General features: G+C 40.6%; 1 protein-coding gene across 2 annotated transcripts; it reads left to right on the top strand.

Moving 5' to 3' along the window:
• The first annotated feature begins 1,182 nt into the window (after positions 1–1,182).
• On the top strand, positions 1,183–13,384 carry tmem201 (transmembrane protein 201). Of its 2 annotated transcripts, XM_061768429.1 has the most exons (12): positions 1,183–1,426; positions 1,625–1,745; positions 1,832–2,026; positions 2,098–2,277; positions 2,789–3,126; positions 3,198–3,395; positions 7,012–7,229; positions 7,665–7,727; positions 8,054–8,344; positions 8,921–9,043; positions 10,726–10,849; positions 10,930–13,384. In XM_061768429.1, the coding sequence occupies exons 1-11, from the start codon at positions 1,326–1,328 to the stop codon at positions 10,818–10,820; spliced, it is 1,923 nt and encodes a 640-aa protein (XP_061624413.1). In that variant the 5' UTR covers positions 1,183–1,325; the 3' UTR covers positions 10,821–10,849; positions 10,930–13,384. The 2 variants fall into 2 exon arrangements, with proteins under 2 accessions (XP_061624413.1, XP_061624404.1); XM_061768420.1 differs by having other exon boundaries at positions 10,726–13,384.
• The last annotated feature ends 646 nt before the right edge of the window (positions 13,385–14,030 follow it).

Raw genomic sequence — 14,030 nt, 5'->3', positions numbered from 1 at the left:
GATCCTCAGAACTGTGAGGCAGACGCTCTAACCAGTCCTTCACCGTGCTGCAGTTTCCAAACAAAAAAGCTCAAATTTGGTAGGTCCATTTCTGCTCTTAAAGGACATCTCCAATGCTGTCAACATTGACACTTATCCACTTATCCTATAGTTCTTGACTGCAGAATTTTTTTTGAATCAATGACACCATAATAATTGAATAATAATAATAATTCTTTAGCCTATTAAATTAGCGATTGAACCTAATTTTGCGGTGCTGTTGTGTTGATGTGAAATGACTGCCAGTTTCATATTCTTTAGCAACAAAAAATAAAAAATACATACAGTGAATTTGTTGCAATTAAGGCCATCTGGAAACAATAGGTCTTTTAAATAGTGACTTTGTCTACTGCCACATCTGGAAGATGAACGTTCAGCCTCCCAACTCCACTTTTTCAGAATGTGGGAACCGCAAACGTTAACTGGGAGCGTCGAGCCACCAATTCGCCGCCATACGAGACAACGTTGATCCATATATATATATATATATATATATATATATATATATATATATATATATATATATATATATATATATATATATTGTTTTTTTTTTTTACAGCCAACTTGAATGTTCATGTTACTTATTTCTGTTCGTTGGGCGCTACACACAACAGTTCAAAGTTCAAGCACTTTACTAAAAATGTTTACTTCTGTTAAATCATCATGTTTGACGAATAAACGCATTTTGAAGAAAACCCCCCACAAAAAAACAGGAATATTATTATTTTCTCGTTGAATCGAGGAGATATTACTTGAAACGAGTTACGCATTTTTCATGAATTTTCTTCACTTATTACCTCCACTTTAAAGACTTAATAGACGTATTTTGGGGGTATTTGGTATTCTTTTTCGTGCATCCTATATTTATTCTTAACAGCACAACAGGTTACATTCAATTCAAACACTTGAAAATGAAGATGCACATTCCACCACTGTTACGTGTCCCCTTCAGGCAAAGTGGTCGCCCTGTAAATATAATCCTTTGAGTAGATTAGTAATTCTAATACAACACTGATTTTCAAAGTACAAACAATACCGCGAATACTTCAACAAAGTTGTGTAAATTAGATATTTAATATCATTATATAGAGACTAGCAAGTATACAGAATAATATTGGAACGCGTCCGAGTGGCTACGTAGGTTCCGTTTCCGGCACATGGGCGGAGACAAAAGGGAGGCTCGCTTGCCGCGTTGTGAGGAGCTGTGTTACATGGCCACTCAAAAGCTTGCAAAATAAGACAATTTCCCATCTATTCTGCTAAGCGGCTTTTCTCTTCCCGCAATGGAAACCTTCAAGGACCTCCTGCATGTATATCCTCAAGTTTTGTACAGCGCTACGGCGTTCGTGGCCGGTGGCGCGCTCATCTACAAGCTTGCTAACAGGTAACAACATGGCACGGCTGTACTCACAAGCAACTAACAAACAGCCAAGAAGTAATGTTGATAATTATACCCAACTGCTGCGTCTTCCACATCTTTCCAAATTAGTGTGTAGTTACCTAATTAGCTTGCATCATCTAACTATTCTCGTGTCATTTTAGAAACTCATTTTTATTATTATTTTTTGTTTTGTTTTGACAGGAAAAAGCCACTGAATGTTACAGTGAACTGCTGGTTCTGCAATCAGGACACAGTAGTTCCATATGGCAATAGGAATTGTTGGGACTGTCCCAGCTGTGACCAGTACAATGGTTTTCAGGACGTAAGTAGCCCTCACTGTTCATTGCACTCCTTGACACAAGTAGCAGTAGTAGCATTACTAAACCTCTTTTTTTGTTCTGATCTCAGAATGGGGACTACAACAAACCCATTCCAGCGCAGTACACTGAGGATCTGAACCACGGGGTGTTTGGCAGCATTCCTACGCAGGTGACTCTTGGTACCATGCAATGGGTCAACTCCAAGATGCTCATTTGCAGGAAGTGCAATCACAACCAATCAACTAAGATCAAGCTGCTGGCCTCTTTCATACCAAAGGATGATGTAGGTATTAAAATACTTGATTTGCTGTTGGCAAGCTTGAAGAGAGTAATCCTTTCTTTTTAATTCTGTAGGGGAACTATGATGAGGAGATTGACGCATATAAGTGTCACTTGGAGGAGCACTACAAGCTGTGCAGGCCCTGTCAGGCAGCTGTGGACTACTACATTAAATATCAGAACCGCCAGCTTAGGACCGTACTGCTCTGCAATCATCTTAGACGCACACAAGAGTCGCTGAAGGGCATCATAAAGGTATGTGGAGAGCTGCCGAAACTCAATGTCACTGGTGTAAAAAAATAAGATAAGATAATCAACCAGATCCGCCCCGCCACATAATTTTATGTGGCCCGCGAAAGCAAATCATTTGCGTCAACTTGCTTGCTAATATCTGTACCAACATTTCAAATCGTCATATGCAATAAGTACTGAGATATTGCAAGCATTTTTTGTTATCAAACCCCTTTTTACAGTAAGTTAAACAATAGTTGAACCAACTATTATGCTTGGGTTCGGAGTTCAAAACTAGTAATCCATTCATTTGTTGTGCAAATATAATACTGTGAAGAAGCGATGAAACATTTATCTGGTTTCACAGTCACAATGGCCCTATGAGGCACAACAAAAATGAATTGGACGCCCCTGACATAGACCATCCCTAAAAGACGGTCCTATAAAAAAAAAACCAAACATTTCAATTGTAGTCACATTAGCAGTGTCCATATTTAAGTGCTTGTAATCCATCAAGTTCTGTCTTCTCCTCCAGGGCTCCCTCTCTGCATCCTGTCCTCTGGTGGTTGTACTGCTCCGATGCCTCGCCTTCCTCATTTGTGCTTTCCTGCTCGCCATACCTTACTCAGCCGACCGGCAGCCGTCAAGCAACGGGCAGAGTCCTCTCCAACCTGGTGCCCACAATGTGTCCGCTGCCGACAGTGATAGCGAAGGAGGTGCACGTGTGTGGCAGAGCCTGCTGGAGCTCCTGCCAGATACACTTGTAGAGTACGCCGAGCTCTCGTGGCTCTTCGGACAAGCCAATCAGATGGCAGTCGTTTGTGTCGGCCTGTCATCGTGTCTCCTTGGTCTCTTATTAGCAGGAGCCGGCAGGTAAGTCGCATCCCGCTAAGGAAGTCTGATTGAGGACGATAATTCGGTAATCAATTTGGTGTAATTATTAGGTTGAGGAGAATCGACATAGTGTCCTTGGTGCTGTGGTTCCTGGTTTTGTGTTGGCACCTGCTGGCAGCGTACGTCGAGGGTGACTCATCCAGCTGGACCGCCGCACACGTCACCACAGTACTCTGTTGCCTCGTCAGCTTTGCCGCCGCTGTAGCGACGCGTAACCCTCTGAATCAACGAAGAGGCAGATATCGAAGGTCAGAATCTCAGCGCTGATGTACTCTTACTTCAGTTGTCGTTGTTGCTTCACATTCATTCTTCATCTCTAAGAAAACAAGAAGCATGCAAAAATATTTGTCAGGAGAATTTTGAGACACAAAATCTCACCGTCAATCTTAAATACTCCTGGTGGAGAGTAAGTACACACGCGCAAAAAAAAAAACTGGTACTTGTTTAGTGGTCAAACAAAATGAAGCCAGTTTCTTGCATGATGGGTAAAATCACAGCAGCATCCTGTGGAATCAACCCAGACATAGGCTGAAATGAATAGCTCATAAACTAGTTATACGGGGGGTCCTCAGTTTACAACGGTGTTTCGTTCTACGGTGGCAATGTAACGCAAATTTGTACACTAATAGAGTAGTAAAGGTATAACTATGGAAATAGTTGGAAGAAAAAAACAGTCCATCAATATGATCAAATGAGCGTCGGTAATTATGGCAGTGAATGAGCGTGCCTTTTTGTACCACATGATGATTTACTCTTAACGCCACTGCACAAAATAGTTCATTGAACGCCGTTGATAACCTCAAAAAGTCATATTTGCTACCAATGTAAACAGAGGAACCCCTGTATTTAATAATAATAATAATATACTTGCTGTGCTTGCCCTCCTGGTGTCATTTTATGGCTCCTGATAATTTAATTTCTTTAACTTGTGCACCCACATTTCTTGTAAGATGTTGCATTTTTTTATGCTCACTATTTATATCACTTCGCTTTTGTCACGATAGTGTTGCTTTGCCGCTGCTTAATATGCAGCATTTATAGTTACTGAAGCTGCGTGAAACACTAAATTTCCAACTCCTCACGTGACCTTGACCTCAACATTTGCGAAATGAAAACAAAAATGCTTTTAGTAGTAATAGCTGCTTGTATTTTACTGTTTGAAACGCCCCATACATGAAGGCGTGGTGGCCTCAACGGTTGAAGTTTCGTTCTCCCTGAAGCACTATATCGCTTCGTCACGAGTTATCTTCGCTGAGGCTAGGCTGCTGATGTGATGTAGCATTTTAGTTTCTTAAAATGGTGTTGATGCAACCTCAGCATCTGAAAACCTTTCGTAAAAAAGGATTTTCATTTGTAACTCTTTCTAGGCACATTTCTTTTCTTTTTCCCTCTGTACTGTTGAATGTCTGAATGTAGCCATTACGGCCTGTTCATTTTGTCCTCCACGTACCAGCCAATGTGTTGTAACCACATGGACTTTCATAGATGTCGAAAGGAATACCCTCACCGGACACTTTATTAGGTACACCTGCTCATAAATGCACAAATATCTAATCGGCCAATCACGTGGCAGTAACTTGCCGCATTCGGGTTTGCAGCCGTAGTCGAGGCCACTACGTACATCCTCGGATGCCTCCTTAATCGAGCTCGCATAATTGGAAATGGTACCTGTGCTGAAATGGCCTCTGCTGTCCACTAGCTCAACAGTGGGACGTGGTGAATCAGCATAATTACATCATGCACGAACAAAGCAAAATAGAGCGGCGGCTCTTGGGAATGTTTCCTCAGTGTTGTCGAAAATTTGTACGGAAGGAGAATTTAAAGATGGTGAAAGGGTTCTAACACTACGCCAGTCTTACAAAGCAGTACCTAATAAAGTGTCCAGTAGACGTACAGCATACTGTTTCAACTATACCAACTAATATAACTTCAAAAAGCTGTGCACGTGGGTTTTCAACCAGTGTACAAATTATTTTTACCACAGAGACCCATTTGGCTGGTGTGTGCATTTACTTCTGCCCTTTGTCACTGTCCACTGTCCAACTGTCCCTATTTCATACAAGCTGAGGTACAGGATACCACCAGCTGTAGTTGTGATGCTGTATGTGATAAGCATGTGTCTTTAAAAGCACTACTTTTTTTAAAACTGTCATTTAAAATGTAGCCACAGCGCCATTTGTGCTGTGATAAGATCATACGACTGACTACCTTCTTTCATAATGTAGTGAATGTTTGTTTTTGTTTTGTTTGTTTTTTAACTAGCACTGTTATAATAATAATAATCCTGAACATTATGTGAAGTCTGCGGGGGACACTGAGAATAGTCTCTGAAAAGATACATAAGTACAATGGTCTGAGACCTGCACCCGCTGTCTCTTGTGGCCTGCAATATATTGATTTTTAACTTTTGAGTTTTTATTCTTGTCATGAACTACTTTGTTCTTATTTTGTCCATTATATTTCATCAAATTAGTAGTATATTATTGTACACAACTTATTTGTTTTATGTATTGGCCTAATACTAGCGGGAACTTTAGCAACAATGTAGTATTGTGGTTGTTAGTTCATAACTAGCTCAAATGGGAGTCAACAGACAAATCGTCTAAACCAGGAGTCACCAACATGGTGCCTGCAGGCTCCAGGTCCTCCCAAAGGACCACATGAGTAGCGGGCAGACACATACTGAAAATAGCCTACCAGGGAATGGACATTGTGATGTCCTAGGAATTTTTTAGAAGTGATCATTCGAAAATGTAAACAAATGTAGAGATTATTGCAGAGTGATATTTGTTTCCTACCTTGTTGAATCATTGATCATCATCAGTCTTTACAGATATGAATATCATTATTGATGACATAATTAAAGGTAATTTGAGCAAATTAGTTATTTCAGAAGTGTGTATTTAACTGGAAGCCCTTGGCAGTCTTGGGTTCCTCAGAAGCAGCTCTTAGTTTGAGGTTGGTGACCCCTGGACTAAACATTTTGCTTTATTGCGGTGTCACCTATTCTTAAGGCCTGTATTTTTCATCTATTTGTAAGTTGTCTGAATGCTGCAATCTGAATTATTATTATTTTTTTCAGTCTACTGTTATTTAAGACTTTGTAGGAATTCTTGCTGTGCATATAATAAACGGCTTATATAAGAATGTGTCCTTTTTTATATACAAATACAAAGCTGTTCTGTACAAATTATTGAAAACAGCGATTGGAAGCGTTTACGTAGACTCAAACTTAGCTGCCACTGTAAAACTGCCAAACATGGCCGACGCTAAATGGGCTCTTTATGTGAAGCAGCTTTATGGGCATGCATTGATACTGCAGTTGACAACCAGCAAGCAGCTGCAGCACGGTTGACAACTGCAGTATCATCTCCGGCAACATGAACAAAACTCCAGCCACTTACAAAACACGCTTTTGTGCTACTATGGAAAGCCGTACAGCTAATTCAACATTAGGTAATAACTAGTAAAATTATTAGTATTTATTATTTAATAGTCACTGTGCCAGAGTTGTTCTTCTGGTCTGCCAAAATGTCGTGCATGTTACAGAAGTGTCCTACTAGTAGTGTATAATTGCATACCAGTATTGTATGGAAAGCCTTTTGAGTGTTTATTCGATATCCTTGCTATCTGTCTTAAGGTCCATGTATTGGTACAGTTATTTTCCCCACAAGTGTGCCAAAGTTGTCTTAGTAGTGTGCAGAAACTTCATACAGTAGTGGGTAAAACATTATTAGTAAGACAAAATAGCCTCTCGCAACTTTGAATTATTTACGCCGTTCAGTTATTGTGCTATGCTCTTTAAAATCATTCTTTAACATTCCAGTTGCAGGTTAGTAGACTGTCACTGCTCTTGTTTTGCAGAAACCTCACAGATTCCTCCATGCGCTCCCTAAGCAACCAGCCCGCTTTGCTCACTACCCAAATGATCCGCTCCTTCATCCCCTCTCCTCCTCCAAACATCTCCAAGCTCATCAACCACCAAAAGACTCCCCCGAAACCCAAGGGCTCCCTGTCCTCTCTGCCATGCCGTCTCAAGAACGCCCTCTGCCTTGGCACAGTCTCCACTTTCACGAGGACAGGTAGCGCCGATGACTCCTTTCCATTTTGAATATCAAGTACACAGTGTCCTTAAGTTACCACATAGTTCCATTCCTACGGTGAATTTGTCTCCAAGTCGGAACGTGCTGTAGCCGTCACAAAGTATGATGTATGAAAACACAGAGTCCGTAAATGGAAAACAAATGGAATAATGGTTAGTACAGCAGTAACTGAGCTGTGCCGGCTAGTACACTGTGCGCCGGCCACGACCTTGACTCCTCATGGCACGTCAGAACCAAGAACCTTCTCGAGTTTACTTTGTTCAGAGGACTTGTGGCAGCAGAGGCTGCATTTGTATTGTTTCGCCACGAGGAGGTGCAAAAGATCAGATTTTTGACTGATTTCCTGTCTGTGAAAAGTCTTACTTTAATGGGGACAGGCAAATCACCAAGAACTGCTTCCTCTTGTTTTTTCAGATTCAGGCTACTTGTTCAGTGGAAGCAGACCAGCCTCAGTCTACAAAGATTCCCCTCCCTCAGGTATTTAATTGGAATAACCTCAAAAGGTCAACCACAATCCGCTCCGGGAAGCTGGTTGATTTTGAAATGGAGTAAAAAATGATGCCAATGGAAGTAATCAGTTTCAGTCACACTGTTGCTCCTATAAAAACTTTACTTAACTATACGGTTTGTTGTTTTAATCAACGTTTTCACAGTAGTCAGTATGTTATAATAATAAGTATGACCGATGTAGGTATTAGAAAGTGCATTCATTTGAGTTTGACTATATTTTGGTTCCTAGTTTTGCTCAAGAGTGAAGGAGGTCACATGAATGTTGTTGACATCTTGTCATCGCTGTTTTCCAGACTACTTTTCAATGAAGTCGTGTAGTCGCCCATCATCGCCCGGGCTCTCGCCGACGCCCTCAGTGGACGGCTTTTCGACGTCCAGCGCTGGTTCGGACAGACAGACTCGCCCACTCATCAGCCCAGCTCGTCTCAACCTCGGCAGCCCCAAACAGAAGCTGTACTCCACCAAGGCCGAGTCCACTTTCAAGGCCCCGCTGGTGTCCTCATCACATGTTCTCCACGCGGACCAGGCTTCCGTTTACAGTGGTCGCATTTCACCAGACATAGCCCTCTTCCCCAGCCGGAGCGGTGAGTACAGCAGCTGTGTTGGCCAGTCATTAATTAGGACCCCCAGAAGGCAGTGCAAAATCTGTCTTAATAGGCCATTTGAGGGCATTCCAATACACAAAAACTAACATTTTGTCTACGAGTTAACCTGGTGCCATTTTGTTACTTACTGTACGTACAAAAATTGGCACATTTTAGGTTTGTTTTGGCTACTTTGAGGCTTCCTTCAAAAGCAAACATCCTAGATATTTTATCCGATTGCTACCGAATGTATAATTATATCCCCTAAATTGCCAAACAAAAAAAAGTTTGAAGCGTTACCTCTGGATGGGTCATGGCAGCTACATTCGATGACTCACCTTAAAACTGTAAGCTCCACAGATGTCGCGCAATCGTCTTGCGAGTGGTAACGATGCTGTCCTTGAGATTCATAGGAGGTCCTTAGTGTCACAAATGGCCATGAGGGTTTTGAAGGCCCGTTTATCGCAGCTTCAAATTGCGTTTGTTATTTCCCTTATGACCATGACTTTGTCGGCTCACAAATGCACATTTTAAAAAAATGTTATTAGCTCTTTAGTTTGTGTCCCTATGTTACAGATTTGACTTACCTACATGAAGACGACAGCGGTGTGAAGGAGAAAGCGAGCAGCTCGTCTGGGTCTTTAACTTCTCTGGTTGACACGACAACAGCGTTGCCAGAGAACAGCTCCTCCTCCCAAAGTGAGCTTTTAGACATCCAAGAAGGAAGGACAAGATATTTATGATTGCGTTGTTCTTTTATGAAAGCTTGGAATTGAATTGGTTTGCTTGCATGTTAAGTTTTTAGTCTGAATTGTGCATGCATGCTTCCGTATTGTGTCCTCCATTCACTTTTAGTTTTAAAAGTGGAACAGGATCCCTTCCGGGACACTGGTCAACTTCCAGTTCTGTTTAATTGATATACCAGGTTTCCAATAGGAAATAATTACATTATAGGGTGAAACAAAAACAAGTGAGTTAAGTACACCTGATTTTCAAAGCCTAAAACCAATCAAACGTTTAGTTTTAGCTATAATTACAAAGCTGTAGTATAAAAGTTGATTGACATTATGGGCTCTGTTTTGGTAGACAGCATAAATCGGGTGCAGTGGGCGGCCTATATCTGTACAGAGGCTGCTTAGACCGGCTGTTGGTAATTTCGCAGACTAACGCAAGCCGGCCTATTTAATAAAGCGAGGTCTGCGCCATTGTGGGAGTGACTGCTCAGTCATGTCCAATCAATGCGGCTCCTCTCATTCCCTTTATAAAACGCGACCGGATACACTCGTTACCATGGCGACAATAATAGATTGCGCAAATTTATTGTCCCGGGGGGGTGGGGGAATAAAATAAGGAAAAACGTGTGGTGGGCATCACTGATCCTCGGGAAAGCATGTTCATGCTTGAGGGTATGTTCACATATTTTTAATACGGCTCGCAAGCAGGCAACACAACGTTATGTAGACTTAGCAAGCTAGTGCTAATACTAACGGTTATACGTAAACATGCCAGCGTACTGTCGAGTCATGCTCTAAAGTTTCGGTGTTTGCGAAATCATTTTATTACAATAAAGTAATTTAATTGCACAAAGTTAGCACCCATTATTTCTCTCATGTTGTCATGTTGGTTTGACCTGACTGAAAAGTTCAAACTTATGTCAGGGGCCAATCCTTGAATGCCCATCTAGAGGTCATTAATGTCTTACCATTTGTCTAAAATAATAGAGAATACTTTTGGAGATACTCAGTATACAGTACACATTTAAATAGACACGTTGCTCCATCTTGTGATTGGATCAGTGATCTGTTATTGTTTTTATTTTATTTTTATTTTATTTATTTTTTTAAACTCTGTGATCGGTCCCAAAAATCCTGATTGTGTAAAGCTGACTAATTTCTCACGGAATATGCTGACATTTCAGATGGTTCATCTTTCGGAATAAGTGTTCCAAAGCACACACACGCACAGACACACTGAATTGAGCTCTTTTTCCAAGGAGCTGGCTCAAAATACTAACCTGGTATGGTATTTAGTAATTCAGCATTTTCATAGTCAAAAGTTGTGGAGAGTGTTTGTATTAAAAATCTCCCCAGGATCTTTGTGCTTCTTTTGGAAAGAGGATCCCCGAGGGTCCCATCAAACCTGACCACAGTGGCGGTGAATCTAGCCTCCTCTTTTATATACAGTATACAGTGGACCCTCAAATGTTAAACACGGTCCGTTCCAGGAGGTTTTTCAGTGTTTGATTTGGTCAGATTCCCACCAATTTTCAGACCGCAAGTTTAAATAGCTCCAGCCTTGTTAAATGACTTTTGTCTTGAGACCTGAAGGAAATCTTCATGCCGCATGAAGGCAAATGATTTCATTTTGTTTGTCTTCCACAGATACGACACGGCGGGTTTGGATGGTGCTTTTATTTATCAGCCTGAGCACCAACCTCCTGTTTGCCGCGCTCTGGATGTCCTACAACTGGAAATGACCTGTGGACGGCTGCTCCTGGTCCATGAGGTTGGCTCTATTCGCTTAGAAAGACAAACGTGTCGGCTATCGACGTGCAGAATAACCAACACCGTGACTCTTGTTTTAAGAGTTGTGTGGCAGATTGCATGTGAGGATCTGCTTGAAGTACATGGACACCGGTGTTGTGACGTGCAATAATAATGCTGTTCACTGGACACTTCTCATGTGGACTGTAATGCAATAATTTGACATATTGCTCCCTATTATGGACCGCCACTTTTAATGTTATAGATTACAGCGACCGGGTTCAACGTTGAGGTCGCCGACTTGCGCCTAACATCCACTACTCTGGTTTAATTATGAATGCAGAAATGTAAAAAAAAGAAAGTTATAGTACATATTTATTTGCAGTAGTGTTCCTCTGCCTATTTGTGATTCGCTACTCGCAGACTCACCTATTTATTATTATTATTTTTTAAAGGAATCTATTGTACATTATTTGATGGAAAATGCAACTATTCGGTGTTTTTGTGCTCAGGCCAGAGCCTTGTCTAAAGTTAAAAGTACTGTATTGTTTCTTTTAACCATCTTGTGACATTTTGGAGCCAAGGAACTATTTCTAATTTAGCAATTATTATTATTTTTTATTATGCTGCCTAGGTTTTATATGGATACATGTCTCCCGTGCTGAAACAGCCAGCGTAAAGTTCTATTTTTAAAAAAGTTATTGATTTAAAATTTTAGGCAATCCTTATTGACAAAGCAAATGTTGATGGCTCATTTAAAATATCTCTTTTTATAACAGTAAAGACTAATAGCTCCATGAAATTCTGGAGTTTTCACAATTTATGTGTTGCCCTTAAAACTCTGTGGATACAAGTGCATACATAATCAGAACTACTCATTAAACCCATTACACCCTTGTCTTTATACAATTGTAATAACGGTAAAGACATGCAATAGTTCTGAGACTCTAACACATTCATGCATATGTATATCTCAGAAATATTTTATTTTGCTGTCTGCTATTGTGCGAATCCAAAATGGCTGCTTCATCCTGGCACGTCAGCGCTCAGATCCCTCTGGCGTACTGCCACAACATAATGAGGCCTTCTCCAGTGGCATTAACGATAAAAGTAGCTTGCGTGACAAAGAAGGACCGTTTGTAAATAACCAAAAAACAAAAACAAAAAAAGACTGAAGACACTAAGATGCTTTTGTCTTAGTTTTCACGGGGAAAAAAAGCATAATAAGCAATGGGAGAAAATTCTTACGTATCCAAAAATGGAATTGGCATATTCAGAAAACCTGTTGCTAATCATTAAACTCCATTCGGGACACCTAGTCTGAAAAAATATTACTTTAGATTATTATTTTTTTTTCTTCTTGGAAACAATTATGGCCTTGTGATGGATTAACACCTGCCAATCATTCAAATACTCATATCAGTGAAATTTAGATTTTCAAATCTCAGTGGGCCATGTCTTTACCATTATTGATCAAACTATATGGAAATGACCCACATTTGAAACCTTGCAGGAGACGACTGACATGCACAAATTGCACACGACAGTCTTCTCATCTGTTTTTCTAAAATGCAGCCACAATTGAGACTGCCTCTTCCGCTTCATAGCGGCTGAACGTCTTAAGTCGCTCTAAATGTAACCGTGACGTCGTGCCAAGTATCGTTAAGAAGAATCGATCACATCGGAGGTGTACAATTCCGATCCGGAATCTGTAAGTTGCATCTGGTTCTCGATTCTCTTTCCTACAAGGAACTATGTTGAAGTGAGAGGAAGCCATTCATTTAGACAGGTCTTAGCACTGTCTAATAGAAAAGTAGTGCTTTGCCACCATCTAGGTAATTTTAAACCTTTTGGGGGGCGTCAATTACGCGTAGTTTCGCTATTCACTGGTGCTTAGTTCCTATCCCCGTGAGCGGGGCAACACTATATTTGACTAAACTGGCAAATGTTGGCATGCACCAGTCAGCTGCAATAAATGTCGAGTGCAAGGATCTCTGGTTTGTATTTATTTGACACCCGTTTATGCATGGGAATGAGCAAGAGTTGTCTGTCTTCAAAGTGATCGAAACACACAAAAAAAAGTTGAAATAACTTAAAACCACCGATGCTGAATTTTTCGAATTATGAATGAATTTGCTCTTCATTGTTTTATTTTCTTGAACAAAAGTAACGACTTGGATTGTAATGACTGCGATACAAGTTATGGATGTGAATAATGGAGAGTCAACACTATGTCAACCTTTAAATATCAATGTATCCCTGTGTCCATTTCTTCCCAGAAGTTTGCTTTGGTTTCTGTAATTTCCAGATAGAAATGTATTGGTGACCTTTTACTGCAAGGAGCTGAATCATGTTACAATGATTTTTAACTGTATTCATTAACATTTTTGTTGTTGACTCTGGGATTTTTGTATATTTGTTGTATGACTTTTTTTTTTTCTTTTTCCTTTTTTTAATCAGTGTGAGAAAAGTGGATCATTAGTTTTACTGTTGTTTTTTGTTTGTTTGTTTAGTTTTGTTTTTGCTGTGGGAATAAAATCTATTTTTCTAATTGTTCCATTATTAGCCCCCTCATCTGCTTCATACACAGACTTGTGCTGAACTTAATTTTCTTTTACTTGCTCCCCTCTGGAGGTAGGAGCTGAAATTGGCCATCAAGCTCAAGTAGTTCCAGTCTGCCCAAATACAGGTGCATCAATAAATTAGAATATAGTGGAAATCTGCTTTTGGTACCAGTAGTTCCCATTCAAAAAGTAAACTCATTATTTTGATTGATATATACCGGTGTGTGTATATATATATATTTATATATAATTTTGATGATTAGAAGTTCACACAGCTAACAAAAACCAGTCCACCAGCTGAGAGCTATTTGTGGCAAGTTATGCACCCTAGTTTCCAAACATCGTATCACCAGGAACTGAAACTTTCCGGTTCACAGGTCTTGTGGGACGTATCCTCACTCAATTCACATTTGCAGTTTTGTCGAACCTCTGTACCAAAGCACTACCAGACTTGTAAAACCTTGTGAGTGCTTGCCTATGCAGCGGTGGTGATGGTGGATTCGAGCACTCCATGTCCCTGGTGGGACCTAACAAGGGAAGCTCTGACCCGAGCTGGGCTTCACTCAAACTTCGACCGCAGTCATGCTATTATTTATACAGCGTAGCTGCCCAGTGCAAAACAGGCGGCCATAGTGGAGG

Source organism: Phyllopteryx taeniolatus, chromosome 1, assembly GCF_024500385.1.
Source record: "Phyllopteryx taeniolatus isolate TA_2022b chromosome 1, UOR_Ptae_1.2, whole genome shotgun sequence".
Taxonomy (NCBI): domain Eukaryota; kingdom Metazoa; phylum Chordata; class Actinopteri; order Syngnathiformes; family Syngnathidae; genus Phyllopteryx; species Phyllopteryx taeniolatus.
Note: the sequence above shows the minus strand (reverse complement) of the source record. Positions and strands in the feature narration are given on the sequence as shown.

Excerpts from the sequence above, each read along its gene's own strand:
- tmem201 (XM_061768429.1), top strand. The coding sequence starts at position 1,326 with ATGGAAACCTTCAAGGACCTCCTGCATGTATATCCTCAAGTTTTGTAC. Across the intron at positions 3,127-3,197 it reads TTATTAGCAGGAGCCGGCAG|GTTGAGGAGAATCGACATAG; the intron begins GTAAGTCGCATC and ends TGTAATTATTAG. Across the intron at positions 7,728-8,053 it reads CAAAGATTCCCCTCCCTCAG|ACTACTTTTCAATGAAGTCG; the intron begins GTATTTAATTGG and ends GCTGTTTTCCAG.